A 19,976-nucleotide genomic window follows, 5' to 3' on the forward strand; every position below is an offset into this window, starting at 1 on the left:
CGTGAAGGACCACCGAAATCGGAGACAATCTGCCCCCCCGACTCGTTGTAGTCGCTGACTTTGACTTGTGTCAGCAATATTGATAGGACGATGCAATCTATATGGAGAAAACGTTTGGCTATATGCAATTTCTTAAAACTAGCAGATATCTGATAGATGTTTTTACAGCCTATATTGTATAAGCCTTTTCCTACGATGTTGTTTGAGAGGACTATGGTTGTGTCATGCTCCACTTTGCACACTTTGTTTCCATGTTTTGATGTTTGGATTTGTAGATTTCTAAAGGCTGATACTGCTGCGCTGGAGATACAGGGTCAAGCGCCCCGTCTGTCTTCGTGTATCGCACCCGTCCTGTTTCTCCAATCATGTCTTATTGTCTGAGCCATGATGGGACACGCTAGCGGACGATGGAATGATCAAACAGCACTTTTTAAAATGATCTCTGATTGTTGTTGAAAAGATAAGCCTATGGTTGTGGTGCGATCCGCCCGACGATGGCTAAGACCCTAACCCTGACCCTGATGATCTCTAAGACCCTAACCCCGATGATTTCTAAGACCCTAACCATGTCTAAGACCCTAACCCTGACCCTGATGATCTCTAAGACCCTAACCCCGACGATTTCTAAGACCCTAACCCTGATGATCTCTAAGACCCTAACCCCGACGATTTCTAAGACCCTAACCATGTCTAAGACCCTAACCCTGACCCTGATGATCTCTAAGACCCTAACCCTGTCTAAAACCCTAACCCTAAGCACCGCTGAACACCAGTGACCATGCATGCACTTTATTGGAGTATGTCAAAGTATTATCATGTTGTATATGAAGCGAAAACTGCAAAGCCACTTTGTGGAAACTGTGACTTGGACACAATTTTGTGACGGTGATTCTTGTTGGAGAGAAATTGGAGCAAATGTCCCTGAGTTGATCTCTGAAGGGAAACTCCCCCCGCGCTGTCAGGGTGTTCCTCACCAAACCGCTCCAGACTTCTGCTTTCCTTTAAATGCTGGATTATTGGTGCCTCAGTGAGAATCAGCCATTGAAGACACTCGTCATTGATGAAGTGTACGTTATCAGTGAAATCAGTGCTAACCCGAACCCACTGGAATCAAAGCAGTGATGAGAATTGTGCAAAGCATTGTGGGTAGCGCAAACTAAACACAGCACAGACAACGTTTGAAATGTGTCAGAGCACTCGCGTACCGTTAGCATTTAGCCTGCCAGGTGAACGCCACCGATCTAGTACCACCCAACCCACTGACCGACCCAGCAGCCACCGGGCTGACTAGCTGACCGACCCAGGAGCCACCGGGCTGACTAGCTGACCGACCCAGGAGCCACCGGACTGACTAGCTGACCGACCCAGCAGCCACCGGACTGACTAGTTGACCGACCCAGCAGCCGCCGGACTGACTAGCTGACCGACCCAGCAGCCACCGGACTGACTAGCTGACCGACCCAGCAGCCACCGGGCTGACTAGCTGACCGACCCAGCAGCCACCGGACTGACTAGCTGACCGACCCAGCAGCCACCGGGCTGACTAGCTGACCGACCCAGGAGCCACCGGACTGACTAGCTGACCGACCCAGGAGCCACCGGGCTGACTAGCTGACCGACCCAGCAGGCACCGGACTGACTAGCTGACCGACCCAGGAGCCACCGGGCTGACTAGCTGACCGACCCAGGAGCCACCGGGCTGACTAGCTGACCGACCCAGCAGGCACCGGACTGACTAGCTGACCGACCCAGGAGCCACCGGGCTGACTAGCTGACCGACCCAGGGGCCACCGGACTGACTAGCTGACCGACCCAGGAGCCACCGGACTGACTAGCTGACCGACCCAGGAGCCACCGGGCTGACTAGCTGACCGACCCAGGAGCCACCGGGCTGACTAGCTGACCGACCCAGCAGCCACCGGACTGACTAGCTGACCGACCCAGCAGCCACCGGACTGACTAGCTGACCGACCCAGCAGCCACCGGACTGACTAGCTGACCGACCCAGGAGCCACCGGACTGACTAGCTGACCGACCCAGCAGCCACCGGGCTGACTAGCTGACCGATCCCAAAGGACCGACAGACGGATGGAACATCCGACTGTTCTCTGGTTTTCCGTGGGTTCGGGACCTTTGCATGCTGAGGGGGAGTTTTCCTTTCGGGACTTTGGTGCAGCCTCTTTCTCCGCCTCTGTCTGAAGCTTTGTGTCTTCGGCTTCCTGCAGGAAGTGACTGCATCGGCTTGTATTTTCTATTCTTTGTACTGATAACAAATTAAATGGAGTTAAAGCACAATTCTGCCACTTAAAGACTCGCGTCGCTCGGCTAGATATTGTAGTCTGAGCTGTAACTATTCCCATAGATCGTCTTGGCACTGACATTTGACGTGCTAGAATGCAAAATATGAAATCCTGCAATGATTTAATACATTTGGTTCTCTGTTACCTGCAGACACACCTTTTCTTACCACATGGCATGGGTTTGGTTGATATTCTGCTGTATGTTTGGGTCACGTGTTGCTGCGTGACATTTTAATTTGACTCGTGAAGTTTGTATTTTGATCATGCTGGTGTCGGCATCTCGCTCTGAATAAATATTGTGTTGCAACACAGCCTATAAGCTGCTTTATTCTGCCTGCCTGCCTTGATCTGTTTGGCACGGTACAGATTAGCCTTTGCAGCTAGCATCGCTAACACAAGACCGTCCGAGGACATTGGGACATGGCGTAGAAAGAGTCCCCAGAAAGCAAAACAAAGTTGCAGCAATGTGGACAAGGAATGGAAACGTGTCTCTGAGGTCAGATGGACAATGTGAGTCACATGATTCAGACCCAGACCCGGTACTCCAGAGACCCGTGACTGGCCCTTTACTCTTCATTCTAATGATATGTGTAATTATGGGTTTGTTGAAGCAAATGACACAAACAAATTGATTCACTGATTAGATAGATAATAGATAGATAATCCCAAGGGAAGCAAATTCTGCAGGAGAACTAGTTTGTGGTCAGAACTACCTAGTGGGGGAAGGGTAGGTGGTCTTGTATGCTTTCTCGGCTTCCTTTGGTTATTCTGTCTACTCCAGATACTACCAGTATTTATTATGTCTACTGGATAGGGTCATTTGCTTATTTTCATTTGTTTAATGTAACGGAAAAGTAATGTAATGTATGGAAAAGAACAGCCCCATCTGGTGGGCAGTGATGTTGTGCGCCCTGAAGGTATCGTGATGTCACTAGGTCAAGAGGTGGAGTCATGAAGTTTATAAATAAACGTATTCCGGGCCGGTCGGTCCGGGCAGCGCGAGAGGAAAATGAAGCCTTTGCCTGTTTCATTTGAAAATTAATACAACAATGTCAGACTTTATCCCTAACACTACTCCAGATACTACCAGTATATATTCTGTCTACTCCAGATGTATACCAGTATTCATTCTGTCTACTGTAAATACTGCCAGGATTCAGTCTGTTTACTTATTTTCCTATTATATCAAGTTTTTTAAAACGTTTTGGGACGTCCCGATGAGACACCTTTCCCATTGATCTGTATCATCTGTTCAATACATGTACAATGACACAGCAGAAAGGACCAAGGACACGATTCTGTTCATATTTATTTGAAAACGACACTTTTCTCACTTCGACGGTGATTCTTCTTTGCAGCTGGCTTCATGTGCTTGTTGTAATAATTAGCAGTTGACCATCCCATAATTTACCCTCCTATGCACATTTTGTTTGTCCTTTTGAATCCTACATTTGTGCTTTGATACCAAAAAGAAAAAGGGGAAAGGATTCCATTGTTGTCACGGAAGAAGAAAACAGCAATGAGAGGAAGATACTGGTCAAATACACAATGATACACAATACAGATAGATGCCCTGGCTCCACCCTAAACTGTCCAGAAGATGGACCACCACAGCCCCCATCTCTCCCTGCTGGTGAGCAGAGTTCTGGCTAAATGCTGCTTAGCTACAGGAGGAACACAGTCGGGTGTCTGATCAATATTGTGATCCTCAGAGCATCGAGCTTCTCTCCTCCAAAAAGCCCATCACTGGTGAGAACCGAAGAAACGATCTGGCTTTGATGGACTGAACTGTTTCCCGTCCCCGAGCCTCCCGTGGGACCCGGGATGATGGCGTCATGGAGGAGGGCAGACTAAGGACAGAAGTGAGTATTTGTGAGCAGCAGTATGTCTTTATGCTGATGAAGAGTACCACAGACGCAACGTTAGCGTTGAGGCTAGCAATGGAGACGTACAGGGAAGGTCAGAAGGAGCTGCGTTGTGTCTTTGTACATCTAGAGAAAGCCTAGGACAGGGTGTCCAGAGAGGTACCGTAGTACTGCATGAGGTACTGTAGTACTGCATGAGGTACTGTGGTACAGCACAAGGAAGTCTGGAGCGGCAAAGAAGTATATCAGAGTAGTTCAGGACATGTAGGACAGCAGTGAAGTGTGCAGTAGGAGTAACAGAAGTTTAGTGTAGAGGTGGGATGCACCAGGGATCAGCTCTGAGCCCCTTTTTGGTTGCCATGGTGATGGATAGACTAACAGATGAGGTGAGACAGGAAGCTCCTCTGAATATGATGTTTGCAGATGACATTGTGATCTGCAGGTAGAGGAGAATCTAGAGAAGTGGAGGTCTGCTCTAGAAAAGAGAGGAACAAAGGTGAGCAGCAGTAAAACAGAGTACATGTGTGTACATGAGAAGGTCCCAGGGGGGACAGTGAAGCTACAAGGAATAGACGTAAAGAAGGGAGAGGACTTCAGGTACCTCGGGTCAACAGAGCAGAGTGATGGAGAGAATGTGGAAAGGAGGTGAAGAATCGTGTGCAGGCAGGCTGGAACGGGGGGAGGAAAGTATCAGGTGTGCTCTGTGATAGGACGAAGGGACAGGTCTACAAGACAGTGGTGAGGACAGCCATGATGGACGGCTTAGAGACAGTGATGAGGACAGCCATGATGGACGGCTTAGAGACAGTGGTGAGGACAGCCATGATGGACGGCTTAGAGACAGTGGTGAGGACAGACATGATGGACGGCTTAGAGACAGTGTCTCTGAGGAAAAGACAGGAGGCGGAGCTAGAAGTGGAGGAGATGAAGATGCTGAGGTTCTCCTTGGGAGTGACCACGTTGGACAGGATTAGAAATGAGACAATAAGAGGGACAGTGAAGGTTGGACTTTTTGGAGACGAGGTCAGAGAGGACAGACTTTGATGGTTTGGACATGTCCAGAGGAGAGACAGGGACTATATCGGTAGAAGGATGCTGAGGATGGGACTGCCAGGGAACAGGACTAGAGGACGACCCAGGAGAAGATACATGGACGTAGTGAGGGAGGATGATGCAAAGGACAGGGTGAAGTGGAGAAGGTTGGGTTGCTGTGGCGACCCCTCAGAGGACAAGAAGTACAGTAGTCGTAGTATGCTGGAAACCGGAAGTAATATTTAACCCGCTGTGGACAGCGGCGTGTCGAGAGGCTGTGATAGGACGGTCTGCTCAGCTTCGATTCAACAATGAAATATACGTAAAAAATGTAGATAATATTTAGGATAATGCCACTAAAGTAAAAAAAAAGTCACAACCAGAAGAAGAGCAGCAGAGAAAATATACAAGCAACAACATCGACGCTATGAATGTCATCTAATGTAAGATATAGGCTGTGTTTTCATATGCATCATATATTATATAATTTATAACATATATATGCACCTCCAGGTACAGAGTACTCACGAACATATAAAGCCACATTACCGCCCGACTGCGAACCGAACAAACCCGTGCTTTACATAGAAAAAGGCTTCCAGCACATTCAAGAAGAAATGTACAATTTATGAAACAGAACAATAATAATAAATAGTATTATAGAATCACTGCTGTACACATTTCACTCATATAAAAATACATTTTAGTGCAACTGTACGTAATAGTCATATCCATACTTCACATCACTTGACATAAGGTGTCCAAAAACAGCCGGGGGGCAACAATTAACACAGCTATTGATCGGAATAAAGCCTGCAGACAGATCAAATGAAAGGCACACACGTTGGTTCCGCTCATTCATGGAGCCGCCTCGTTAGAACCCTGTAGTCCGTTTGCCTTCATTCACGCCGATCCAGAACCAGGACCCAGCAGTACCTTCAGTTACTATTCTGTAGTAACTGCAACGTACAAATAGGCCCAAGCGTGATGGAACACCGTCCTCACTGCAGGAATCTGTTCAGTTCTTTAAGCTCGTCACTGATTCAGGAAAGGATCACCGACAACCACCAATAGAGGGCAGCAGTGCGCTACTGCAGCATCCAGTCTGCCTGAGCTCCACTCTTATGCTGCACATGAAAAGCGTTGTGTTTCCTGGAAATAGTACACACTTTGTGTACTCCTGGCTCCACCCTCAGGTTTCTGATAGCTAGATGTTAAGACGAACACTAGCACAAATGCTAAGCTAATGTCATCAAGACAGCTAATTCATGAAATGATGGCGAGAAGAAGCTGCTTGCCTCCTCAGAGTTCTCAAGGAGGGTTCAACTCTCCATGAGTGAGTTAGCGTTAGCTGCAGCGCTAGCCGCAGACGAGCTAAGGCTAGCTGAAGCTGCTACAGGATATCAAACGCTCTTCATCAGGTCAGGTTTCCTGATGGTCGTCCCTTTGACACCCCGCCCTGATTAAAGTGCATAAACCGACGAGTGGAATCCTAAGACCACCTCCTCCACCTCCTCCACCTCCTCCCGCAGCCTTACGACAGCTCTTTGATCCGCTTTGTGCTTTGTTTCTCCTTGTCTTTCTGCAGCTTCTGAGGTTTGGATTCTGTTGAATGTTGGAGGGGTTCACAATCGAGGTTGGGAGGGGGGGAGGGGCCACTAAAGTGCTGAATACCTGGACCTGGTGGAGGTTGAGGAGACTGCTGTGATGTGTGTTGTTGGGAGTCAACTGCAGAGGGAGAGGAGGAGGAGAAAGAGAAAGACGCTCCTTCGCTCTCAGCAGGCTCCTGTGAGTCGATGCAGAGGGAGGCAATGGCCCTGGTGCAGGTGTGGATGTTCTCCTCCTGCTCCAACCTCCGTCCTCCCTCCCTCTCCTGCAATGACTTCTGATGCGTGAAGGAGGGGCTCTTCTGCGCCTCCTGCTGGCTCAGAGGGGTGGAGGCGTGTACCATCTGGATCATGGGGAATGGAGAACGCACCTGAAATCCCATCCACATATGGACGGCTCAGTCACATGTCGTTGCCGTGGCATTCATTAAAACTCTGCTACCATTACCTGGAGTTGAGAATGAAGAGGAAGGTGACTGAAGAGGACTTGATGTGGTGGGCTGGACTGGTTACTATGGCTACGGGTCTGGTCCCATCCTGCTATCGGAGATCCTGGATGACGACCCTGGAAACACAACAGAATGTAAAGGCAGCTCATTGGACGTAGCGGATGGCCGTCACACACCCGAGGCGGGGCCGGCTGGTAAGCTCGCCCCCACCAGGCTCATCGATTGTGTTTTACTGCGTCTGTTACTGCAGTATAATCCTTCCCACTCTGTGTCAGCACTTTGATGTGAAGCCTTCCTGATGTCACCTGTCTCGTCTCATCGGATTGGACACCATGACAAATATTTACCTTACAAGCCAGGAGTGAAACCCAACCGCAAAACCCCGTAAGTGGACTGCTGTGGGCTAGGATGTCCATGCTTACTGTCTCCATGTCCGCGTTGCCTTGGTGACAGCCCAGAGCTTCCAGGTCTGCCTGAGCCAACGGTCCAGACGAGTGAACCCTGAGGGCCCGTGCACCGCTGTGCTGGCAGCTGGAAGTAGAAACGTCCCTTGAAGTATTCATTCATCATTCAGTGTGTCTTCATCCACGTGGAACCCTCTACCTGAGGAACCTCTACCTGAGGAACCCTCTACCTGAGGAACCCTCTACCTGAGGAACCCCCTACCCGAGGAACCCTCTACCCGAGGAACCTTCTACCTGAGGAACCTCTACCTGAGGAACCCTCTACCCGAGGAACCTTCTACCTGAGGAACGCTCTACCTGAGGAATGCTCTACCTGAGGAACCCTCTACCCGAGGAACCCTCTACCTGAGGAACCCTCTACCTGAGGAACCCTCTACCCGAGGAACCTTCTACCTGAGGAACCTCTACCTGAGGAACCCTCTACCCGAGGAACCTTCTACCTGAGGAACCCTCTACCCGAGGCGCCCTCTACCTGAGGAACCCTCTACCCGAGGGTTCCACAGTGGATTTGCTGTCCCCTCTCTGCCTCACACATCATGAATCTGGTGACTCACCTCTGCTGTTGGTGGAGCCCCCGTCGAGGGGATACGGGCCAGATCGCCCCCCTGTGGCGACCACGTGGCGAAATGTCACGTTTGTAGTCGCTTCCTGCCGGAGACGTGGGTCGAGACAGAGGGGAGGGCAGCGAGAGGTGGCCCCTCCTGGGGGAAAGGTCTCGCCTGTACCCCCCTGCCACTCCAAGGTCCCTCTTGGGGGAGATGTGACGCAAAGGGGAGATATCCCTTTGTGGTGAGAGATGTGGGGAGAGATACCGATGGGCTGAGGGGGAGGATGAGGGGGAGATGGGGGACGGGCAGCCAGAATAGTCTGGGTGGGTGGGGGAGGACATACGGAAGGAGGGGATGAGGTGGCCGTCATCAATGGGCGGAGCCGGCAACCTGCTGTGCAGCACCTGCTGGAGACCTGGGGGGGCCTCTGACTGTCTATGCTCCGTCCCAGTAGGGTTACTGGGTGGAGGCTGTGGCATGATCTGGATACTGGGAACAGTGGTGAAGTATCCAAGCAGAGGAGGCGGTGGAGACACCTGCTGGGACGAGGATGGCTTTGGACTCGTAGACCGAGAGTGAGTGATGGGGGTACAGTCGCCATCACAGTCTTCCTCTTCATCATCTTCATCATCCACCTCATCACCATCCTCCTCTCCACCCTCCGAGTCATCTGCATCCGAGAACTGGTGCCGTATCAACCTGGAAACCTTTTCTGCCCTGTGGCATTCGTCTTCTGGAAGACAAGAATAAAGATCAGGAGGAAGACAAAGGAGGTGATGATGAATAGAACAGACTAGACGAGACTAGACGAGACTAGACTAGAAATAGAAAGACTTTATTGCCATTGCCTAGAAAGTACACAATGAGATTAGTCGCTCTCTCTCTCCTTCTGGGAACGCCTCGGAATCCCCCCGGAAGAGCTGGGAGAAGCGGCCGAGGAGAGGGAAGTCTGGGCTCCCCAGGTCGCGGGGGTTTGAAGATGGATGGATGAACCAATCAGATCAGAGGAAGAAGGTGATTGGATCGATCCCACACCATCCATCTACACCACTGCACTATTCAAGGCCCAAATCAGGAGAACAGAATACAAGGTGGGGGGGGGGGGGCTTTCTCCTGTCTCCTACCTCCTTCGTCTGCCTCGTCCTCAACAGAAGACGTGGAAACTCCCAACTCCAGACACTTCTTCATATGAGCCTTCGACTTCATGTGCTTGGTCAGATTCCCTGTGAGACAGACACGGTGGATGAGCCTTCCAGCGTCCGGGGGTCCGGAGGAAGCCAGCGCCGCTTTGATCTGCCCACAAACGGGCAGATCAAACCTCCAAAGAACCGTCAGCGTTTTCAAATGACATCATTTATAAATAATGTGGCTTATCTGAACTGTCGTCTTTAAACATCAACAGGTATAGCTTGATGTGCCGCCGGGGTCGTTTCTTCGTTCATTAGCGTCTGTATAGATAGCGGGTTACTGCCCCAAACTACGGTCATGTGACAGGATGGATTTATCACAGCTAACGTTAGCTGCAGTGAGAGCGTTCATGCTTCATGGCTACCTTTGGTCTTGAAGGCAAAGTTGCAGAACTTGCAGACGTAGGGCCGGACGTCTGTGTGTGTCCGGATGTGTTTCTTCAGCATGCTGGGCTTCTTACAGCGGATTCCACATTCCTCACAGATGTACTTCCCTCGGCCACGACCACGAACATAAATGTAGTCCTCATTGGATTTATAACTGGAAGAGAGCGAAGACTCAACGATGTGGCGTGACAGCAGGGTTCAGGGTTAGCGTGTTGTGTTGCAACAAACATCAGCTACACTCATGATCAGTGAACACAGGTCTGACTGCACGTTAAGAGCTGTGGTCACTTATAAAAATGAATTATGATGACTGCTTAGTTTGATTTCCTTCAAGTTCAAAAAGCAACTTGATGTGTGTTAGGGTTGCAGCCATCCACTTCCTGTTCCTGTTTGCACAGGGTTAGATGGTTAGGGTTAGGGGTTAAGGCTGCAGCCATCCACTTCCTGTTTCTGTTTGCACACAGCAACGGCAGCAGTTTCTAGCTTCATCCCCTCAGCAGGGTCGGTTTAATCAGTTCATCTGCATTTTACAACTAATTCCTCTGAGGAATTGGCTTTGTGAGACTTCATTCAGCCAATCCATCGCTGTGACATCATCAAAATTCACATTTCATGATGAAATCCAGACAGACTTCAGGTGGTGGGTGATCGCTGCTCGCTTGGTGTAAAGTGAGGGCACTCACTATGGGGTCACATTTACCATGGTGCCAGATCATAGGCGTGTCAATTACACAGGTTTGTGGTCTTTGCCTGCTGGACCCTCTGCCTCCACCTCCCAATGCTCTGACCCACCAAAGCCAGCCATGTTTAACTGAGGAGGAGGAGGAGGAGGAGGAGGAGGGATGCAGTGCATCCATGCGTGTAATAAGAACACGTAACGGTCCTAGGTGGATCTGAACCCAAGAACATCTAGCTGACAGGTAACATTGCTGCCCTCTACCTTCGCCCACCACGCTAGTCTCCAGGCCAGGATGAAATAAATCAACGTGGTCCAGCGTTGGACGTACCCCCCTTCAAAGATCTTGATGCGTGTCGGTTCGGTGCTGGGCCGTTTGACATCCTTCTCTATCTGCTCCTTGTTTGAGCGGTTCCAGATCTCCACTCCCTTCATCTTCTTCACAAAGTCAGTGGCATCACTGGGCATCAGCTCTGGCTGCAGCTGCACAGACAACAGAGGACCAATCACAGTGAGGAAGACAAGACATGCTCATGCTACTAACTTCTGCAGGACATACCTGATTACACCTCAGCTTCCAGGCCACAGACGACACCAGTTTCCCAGAGTTGGGTGGGGACAGGGCTGCGGGAGTGTAGATGAGGGGGGAGCTTCTCTGCTGTTTGGACCTGAGCAGGGCCAGGGCAGCCTTTGTGCTGAGGTTCAGAGGATTGGGGTTGTGTGAGCTCACACACCATGAACTGTAGACGGAGCTGTGCAACACAACTGGGGTGCTGTTGGGTTTGGGGTAGTGCAAGAAGCACCAGCTGACTCTGCTCATGGTGCGCAGGCTAGGGAACTGTGAAAACCGCTGAACATCGGTCACATCTGTGAGGAGAAGCACCTGGCCCACTTCTGCAGATGATGCTGAGCTCTGGGTTGAAGCTAGCTGGACCAGCATACTGACTGGGATTTCATCAGAGTCCTCTGCATCATTGGAGGACATCATAGACTGTGGGCTGGAACTGGACTCTGGCGAGTCCTGGCCTTTTGAATCAAGGGAGCTTTCTGGAACAATCTGGAGAGGCGGGGTAAAGCTTTCAGCCCAGGGTACATCAGGGGGGTGGGGGGCAGAGGAACGGACAGGAACAACAATCTTGTTGGCAACATGGAGGTCACTTAGAGGAGGAGAAGAGGACATCCTTCTAGAATCCTCCACAGAATCTTTACTCCTCTGGCTGGCTTGCTGAACTCTCCCGTCCGGCTTGCTGCTTGTCTCCGGACCACTGAGCTCCACAGCGCTCATTTCCTTCACGATTTGACCGTACATGTTCTCCTCCTTCACCCTTTTCTGCTGCTTCGTCTCAGTGAAGAGCTCCAGAGAGCTAGCAGGAGAAAGCATGCGCTTGCTGCCTCCGATGCTGGATCCTGAGGCATCTGTGGTGGATATGGTGCCTGATGTCAGAGACAATGGGATACCGGTCTTCAGCTGTTGCTCTGGCTTTGAACTGAGAACCTTACGGTGTGAATTGTGTTGTGCACCATCAGTGTGTCCCAACAGGTGTGATAGGTGGAAGCCTGCCCTGCTCATGTCTGCTGCAGGTCCTTCAGGTGCTTTGCTGATGCTCACAAAGCCACAAGTGGAAGACATGTGAGCGGCTGTCCCCTGCATCCCATTGTCATGGGTTGCTATGAGCTGGCTAACGCTGGTGTACATAACGCTACCCAACGATGGCACATCGGTCTGGATTCGGACAGGGACCAGCATACCGGGCACAGAGACATTGGGGCCCAGACTTTGAGTGGCAAACACTGGCTGGACCTGCTGCAGAAGCATGGGGGCGTTTGTGGAGCTGGGAAGGGAGTGCCTGATGCATTGTTGCTGGGACAGAGGAGAGAAAGAAGCGGGGTACATCTGAGAGAACTCAGACTTTCCGTCATACAGCGGGTGGACTTTTTGCAGTGGACTCAGCTCCTGTCTGGGTGTCTCCTGACTCCAGAACCGGCCTTGTTGCTGGAAGCAATGTAGGGAGTCACTACTCCGGTGCTGCTGAAACACTTCCTGGTTTATGATCTCATGGCCTGGATTCTCGCCTTCTGATGATGACCACTGGGCCTGCAGGTGATGCTTCTGGAATCTGTTGGGATGAAATATTTGAATTCTTGTTAGTTCTTGAATCTGGACAAGCACTAGCGTTGCTGAGTTTGAAGGTCTGTCAGAGGCTTCGGCCGCTACCTGCTGCAGGTGGGTCCATCCTGCAGGCTGTCTTCACTCCCGCCCTGCTGGAGGTGCTGATGAGATGCAACACCTGAGCATAGGACATGTCAACAATAGATCTCCGATTACATCTTTCCTGGAATCGTGCGTGGCGCTCCCGTATTTGTGACATATATGTTGAGTTGTGAATGTATAAACGTATTAAAGTGTCATAGCAGCCCATACAAATAAACCCCCGTCAGGTATGTCAGACTTACCACCAACCCAGGTTCCCACTCTCTTGCTTCTGCAGCTAAGATCATTGCTGGGGGGTCCTGCCGGGCCAGGCCATGCCCCATAATTAAGACCTTCTTGCTTGATTGCCACTTGGGTTGCCCCCGCTTCCTGGGCGACTGCCTCTGGATAGACGCTCAGTGAAGCCTGCGTGAGCAGCAGAATTAAGGTGGGTGGAGGTGCCAGATTCTGCAGCTGCCTTTTCTCAGCCTGTATCTTTGGCACAATCAGGATTTGTTGCAGCTCAAACCAAAAACATCAGCTGTAAGGTTATAAACATCACTTCTATCCGCTCACTCTGGGAGTCAGACACTTACAGTACACATGTTGTGTATTTGTGTTGTTGCTTATTATTTGTAACATCTCTTTCTCCTTGTTGAGTTGTGAATGTATAAACGTATTAAAGTGTCGTAGCAGCAACCCATCAGCCCATACAAATAAACCCCCGTCAGGTATGTCAGACTGTGGTGAAATTTATTTTTATTTTATTGTTATTTTGCATCAGTTGAGTATTTTAATATTAGTTTTATTGGTATTGTTAAATGTCGATGATTTATGTACGAAGGACTTTCAACGGAAACAAGACCGCAAGAAATGCTCCTCTTAGACAGGATGTTTGACTGTATTTGTACTGTAATACATGCTACTGTTTACTGTACTTGTACTGTAATACATGCTACTGTTTACTGTACTTGTACTGTAATACATGCTACTGTGTGACTGTACTTGTACTGTAATACATTCTACTGTTTGACTGTACTTGTACTGTAATACATGCTACTGTGTGACTGTACTTGTACTGTAATACATGCTACTGTGTGACTGTACTTGTACTGTAATACATGATACTGTTTGACTGTACTTGTACTGTAAAACATGCTACTGTTTGACTGTACTTGTACTGTAATACATGCTACTGTGTGACTGTACTTGTACTGTAATACATGCTACTGTTTACTGTACTTGTACTGTAATACATGCTACTGTGTGACCATACTTGTACTGTAATACATGCTACTGTTTGACTGTACTTGTACTGTAATACATGCTACTGTGTGACTGTACTTGCACTGTAATACATGCTACTGTTTGACTGTACTTGTACTGTAATACATGCTACTGTGTGACTGTACTTGTACTGTAATACATGCTACTGTGTGACTGTACTTGTACTGTAATACATGCTACTGTTTGACTGTACTTGTACTGTAATACATGCTACTGTGTGACTGTACTTGTACTGTAATACATGCTACTGTGTGACTGTACTTGTACTGTAATACATGCTACTGTGTGACTGTACTTGTACTAACATTCTATCTAATAAATATATTCATCATTATCATCCTTCCTATTCTAAATCTGCCATTCTTGCATGGGGCACCAGGAACGTAATGAATTTCCCCCTGGGGATCAATAGAGTATTCTGACCGCCAAGACAAGACTTTTCATGCTACCTGTCGGACCAGGTACCCCCGTCGGCGTTCTTTCATTGCGGAGGCACTGGAGTACACCTCCCCTTGTCTGGAAGACGACAAGCTTCCATAGTCAAAGGATTTGCTTCGCATTTCAGGCACCTCTGTGGGGAGTGTGCATGGCGCCTGCTCCGATGAAGACCTCCTCATCTCCCTCTGCTGGAGGTGGCAGGAGTGACCACTGCCAGGCACCATGAGGAACTCGGACTGCTTAGGTCCCCCACTTGAAGCCGAGTCATCCTGGTTCAGAATAACAAGAACGATCAAGTGGAGTAATGACAGTACACGGGCATGTTTTTACTGCGACTGCATGACGGCATAGCAACTACAGTAGAAAACCCAGTTCCAGACCCAAAATGGTGGGAAAAACCCAATTCAACACGACTTAAAGGCGTTATTGTGATTCTGATCAGGTCCTCTGTGTCAGTCGGAAGCTCGCGTCCCACAGGTTGGATGGGCTCCTCAAGGTGGGCTCTGTGCTCAGCAGACATTGAAAACAAGTGTGGCTTTATGTTTTCCTGAATAATGCATCATTCCCTGAGTCAGCTGTGCCAAACATGTTTCTTATGAGGATGAATGCACAGCTACCGTGGTCGGTGAACTCCTGCCATAACGTCAGCAACCCTAACCCGAACCCATACCATCAGCAACCTTAACCCTAAATGTGAGCAACCCTAACCCTAAACATCAGCAACCCTAACCCTAAACATCAGCAACCCTAACCTTAACCCTAACCCTTAACGTCAGCAACCTTAACCCTAAACATCAGCAACCCTAACCTTAACCCTAACCCTAAACATCAGCAACCCTAACCTTAACCCTAACCCTAAACATCAGCAACCCTAACCTTAACCCTAACCCTAAACGTCAGCAACCCTTACCCTAAACATCAGTTACCCTAACCCTAACCTTTAACATCAGCAACCTTAACCCTAAACATCAGCAACCCTAACCTTAACCCTAACCCTTAACGTCAGCAACCTTAACCCGAACCCTTACGTCAGCAACCCTTACCCTAAACATCAGTTACCCTAACCCTAACCTTTAACATCAGCAACCTTAACCCTAAACGTCAGCAACCCTAACCTTAACCCTAACCCTGAATGAGAATCGTTAAGATCCAGGTGATGCTCAAACAGGTGCATTGTGGAACGGTGTGAGGAGGAGTTAAGGTCTACAAAGGGATACAAAGGGAAATATATAACGGGGTACCTGTTTGGTGGGTGAGACAGACTTGAGGCCTTCATCTCTATCAAAGGACATTGAGAAGGATGAGGAGTGCGACAGGTTGCTCTCCTGACTGGGGCTACGAGACAGGCTGGTGCAGGTTGACTCGAAGCTTGATTCCCCAGAGGACTGCTCCATGTCTGTCAAGCGCAACCTCTTCTTCTTGGGCGGGAGCTTTTCAGACGGCATCTGGGAGAGAGTGTCACTCCTCTGGGGCAGCTGGAACTCCTCCGCCTGCTGCTGTTTTCTCTCGGCCTCCCTGGACCTTGGAGTGTCTGTGTCTTTCTCTGGCTTTTCTGGCTCCTCCGTCACCCTGATCTCAGGAACTTGGATGTTGGGTTGCCGGACTAGTTTGTGAGGGATGTGGCATACCTGGCCAGGTGAAGCAGCGGCGGATGACGATGAGAGAGAAGCCAGGTCACTGCCACTCTGCAGCTGCTGCTCCATGCTGTCTGTCCTCAGCAGGGAGGATTCAGGACTCGCAGCATCGTCAAAGATGTCCGTGTCAGACTGTTCAGAGTGCTGGCCGGATGGAAGTTTATCAGAAGTCTGATGTCCTAGCTGCTCAAACGAATCAGACTGCTCAAAGGAATTTGGCCGACTCAGAGAGTTGGTGTGCTGAATGACGGATATTACATTCCCAGCAGCTTTCCTGCCCTCAGAGTCTGGAAACGAGGCGGTGTCCTCAGAGCACAGGCTGGTGCAGGCATCACAACTGTCGGAATGACTGTGAGCACTATGAAGAGAGCCCTTCCCTTTTGGGGTCCCTCTTGACCCATCGAGACTACCTTGTTTAAACTCATAGTCCCCTGTCAACTCGATGGAACCACTGCAGCTACTGTCCCAGTGGCCAGGACTGTCCTCTTCATCTCCAACACTCTTCTCTTTCCTCCTTTTTCTCGTGGCTATTTCTGACATGCTAACTTTAGTACCATGTGGGCTGTAGGCGATATGCTCTGGGACTGCTGAGGTGCGCTCGCTGATCTTCAAACACAAAGATGATGTATGATGCAGCATTTGCACACAGCCCAAAGCCTCTCCTACATGGGCCTCATTTGCTGAGTGTTCAAATGCAGCCTGTCTTCTGAGTCTCCGAGGTGGGTAAAAAACATCATCTGACATCATCATTTCATCAAATGAGTGGCTGCTGCGAATCTCTGGTGGGACAGTAAGGTTGGATGGAGAGGAGGTTGGCATGGAATTACTTCTAATAAGGGGTCCAGCATTGGATGGCGGCTCCAGAAGCCCTGTAGGATACTGTTTGGGATCTACTTCCCTTCTTAAAAAGAAATGATCCTCAGCCATCTTCTGCATGTCCACACCTGGTTGCTCTAAGTTAGCAAGGCTGCTGGGGTCCGCCCCAATAATGCCCACGGTTAGAGACTGTCTAGGTCTAGCGTTGGGTCGATAGTACCAAGTCCGACCAAACATAATCTCTTCATAAGTCTTGGCATTCGTATTTGGAGGACTGATTGGCTGCTCTGCACTCTCAGAGCGTGAAAAGTAGCCAGAGTCTGTGCTGCCTTTGCTATGAGGACTAAGGAGGTTCAGAGACTGGGCCATGATGGAGTCAGAGTCCTGGCCCTTTTTATCGGTCAGCCTCAGGGCCAAACGTTGTTTAATGGTTTGGGACTCATCCACAGAGTGTGCTCTGCCAACATGTGATGCCAACATGTGGTGTGTCCCCTTTACAACCTGAAAGGGGACACACTCCATCCCAGTGGTTGGGACTCCCCCAGGCTTGGGAACAATAAGGATAGGCACTTTCATGGAGCCCACATGAAGCTCTTCAGCCAAGTCTGCATATGCTGGTTCCACATCACCTGTTCAAGGTGAAAGAAGCAGCAGAGCTGAGTGTACAAAGGAGTACCAGTTGTAAAGTTGTGTATATCTCCACTATATTTGGGAAAACCCTTATTATTGTATATTTAATATTACCGTACTTGTGTTGTTATGCAATAATTTCCCAGATTATGATCAATAAATGTCTATTTATTGATCTATCAATCTCCAAATAATATCAATATACACGTATACTACATTACAAATGTACGATGTATTTACTTCTTAGAAAGTGTTTCTCATGCTTCATGAAGAATTTGTCAGAATCAGGCCTTCAGTAAACTAAAATTCTCTCATCTTTTCGAGATGATGCTCACAATTAACATTTCAAAACTCTCTTCTGTTGAATTAATTACCTGAATTCTTGTCAGTTTGGAATGAGATCTGGGGGATCGGGCCGTCTTTGTCCGTCAGCATGGTAGAGCCTAGGACACCTTCCTCATCTGTGTCGGTGCTCTGATCTTCATCTGAATGGACCTCGGTCTCAGCCTGGTCCAGGTCCCCGCTGCGGGCCCCAGCGAGCTCTGAGAAGGGCACGAGTCCGGCCTTGATGGCGTGAGCGTGGGACTTGCGATGCTTGTAGAGGTTGCTCTTGGTTTTGAAGGAGAAGCCACAGGGCATGCAGGGATACGGCCTCTCGCCAGTATGCGAGCGGATGTGCTTCTTCAGCACGCTGGGCTTGGCGCAGGCTCGACCGCAGTAATGACAGATGTACTTACCAGGCTTTTTGGGCTTCGCCTCTTTTTTGTTGTAGCCCTCTTCTGCAGGCTCAGGCCCCGACTGAGAATATTGTCTGAAGCAGCCTGGTAAACTAGGAGATTTCTGGCGTGCAAACCTTCCTGCCCCAGCTCCATGAGGTTGAGTGTGTCCTGGGTGTCCAATAGCGGACAGGTCATCTGAGGGCAACTGGCCAGCAAATGGCCAGGCATGAGGCTCTATACCTGGCTGAGGTTTGGCTCCTGAGAGGAAGCGCTCACTTTGGGGGTGCTGAGGGTATGGCTGGCCCCGCTGGTAGGAATATCCTCTGGGAAACCCCTGCACAAAGGGCTCTTGGGGTTCTTGAGACCCTCCTCCTCTGGCCCCAATTGCAGAGGGTCCAGATAGCAGCTTTCCCAAATTCCCTGTCAATGCGTACTTGTGCTGGGGGGCTGAAGCACCAGCGTTGCCACATGGTAAACTGTCACGATGTTTTGACTCTGAGTCAGCAAAAGTGCTTTGTTTTGTGCTTGCAGAGGGCTCAGAAGCCCACTTTCTTTGCAGAGGGGTCTTCTCCTTTACTGGGTCCTTACTGGAGCATTTGTGCCCTGAGAAGTCTGATTCACGAGACTCCATTATGGTAACGCTCTCCCGTTGCTCGGAAGGGAAGGGAGAGGATGGTGGTCCAGGTTAGGATGGGTTACAAGGTCCCAAATCTAGCAAGCATGATAGCGAAGCCTTCAGGGGCTGCCAGCAAGTTCACAGAAGTAGAGAGATGACTGCAAATCCAGGCTAGAGAACGGGAGCGTCTCATTCATTAGAAATGTTCTCTTCTTCTGCCATTTTGTAAATGAGCTAGTATTGCTTTGTCTTTCGGGTTTGTGAGAAGGTAGAATAATCCTTGAGTGATCTGGAGAGGACACAAGAAAAGGTTATTGTTCATACATCCACCAGACCATTGACACACTGAATCCATTCAAAGGGTGGCTACTATGGGGAAGGTCTCTGTTCAGCTTCAATGACCTGCAGCAAAACGCACCCAACAGCATCCATTCAGCCAAACGCTGTTTAACTTCACGTCAGCCGTCTCTGTCCTGTCACCTCTAGAACTTATTTACATCCGCATGCAACTCTGCGTTTTACAGAGGATGAATGTGTGAATGTGTTTGCCTTCTCCACCTCTTCCTCCCCGATGCCTCCTCCTCCTCAGTGACTCACGGATGCACAGCAGACCCACACTGTTCCTAAAAACAACCAAAGCTTATAAATAGTGCTGCGGAAGTGACGCCGGAGCGTCATCATGAACGTAGGCGTCCATAAAGGCGGAGTCAAGGAGCAGCATCCGCTCTAACATCCCGTCTTCCTCAGCGGCCGACGTCTACCCCAATGACGGTTTACATCAGAGTGTTCCGTTGCTCGGTGTTACTTAACCACAGCGACACCTGACAGGGGGCGGGGCAGATCCGCAGAGGGTGCACACAGAAGCCTGCTGAAGTGGGTTAGGGTCATCTCGTGTAATCAGATTACACATCTATCTGATTACACTACACACAACCACTGAGGGCTGTTGGTGCCCAATGTGAGATCTATTTATAGATCTATTGGAACACGGAATATTCTTAGCAACACAGATGATAACTGTAAGATGGCTAGCTTCCACAGACACCTAAAACCTTGTTGTCATGACGACAAGATGCCACACACACATTGACGCTTCGGTCTCTACACAGTACTGTCTTAAGGCGGAAGCA

At 49.6% G+C, this 19,976-nt stretch overlaps 1 protein-coding gene across 1 annotated transcript; it reads right to left on the bottom strand.

Moving 5' to 3' along the window:
- Positions 1-3,591: 3,591 nt before the first annotated feature.
- hivep2a (HIVEP zinc finger 2a) lies at positions 3,592-18,861 on the bottom strand. The gene is made up of 13 exons (XM_068753407.1): positions 17,886-18,861; positions 15,673-17,510; positions 14,443-14,700; positions 12,970-13,132; positions 12,731-12,803; positions 11,075-12,632; positions 10,847-10,998; positions 9,818-9,993; positions 9,390-9,488; positions 8,272-8,995; positions 7,676-7,784; positions 7,253-7,369; positions 3,592-7,175 (listed from the first exon to the last, which is right to left on the bottom strand). The coding sequence occupies exons 1-13, from the start codon at positions 18,859-18,861 to the stop codon at positions 6,732-6,734; spliced, it is 6,687 nt and encodes a 2,228-aa protein (XP_068609508.1). The 3' UTR covers positions 3,592-6,731.
- Between the last annotated feature and the right edge of the window lie 1,115 nt (positions 18,862-19,976).

This window comes from Brachionichthys hirsutus, chromosome 20 (genome assembly GCF_040956055.1).
Source record: "Brachionichthys hirsutus isolate HB-005 chromosome 20, CSIRO-AGI_Bhir_v1, whole genome shotgun sequence".
In the NCBI taxonomy this organism is placed as follows: Eukaryota; Metazoa; Chordata; class Actinopteri; order Lophiiformes; family Brachionichthyidae; genus Brachionichthys; species Brachionichthys hirsutus.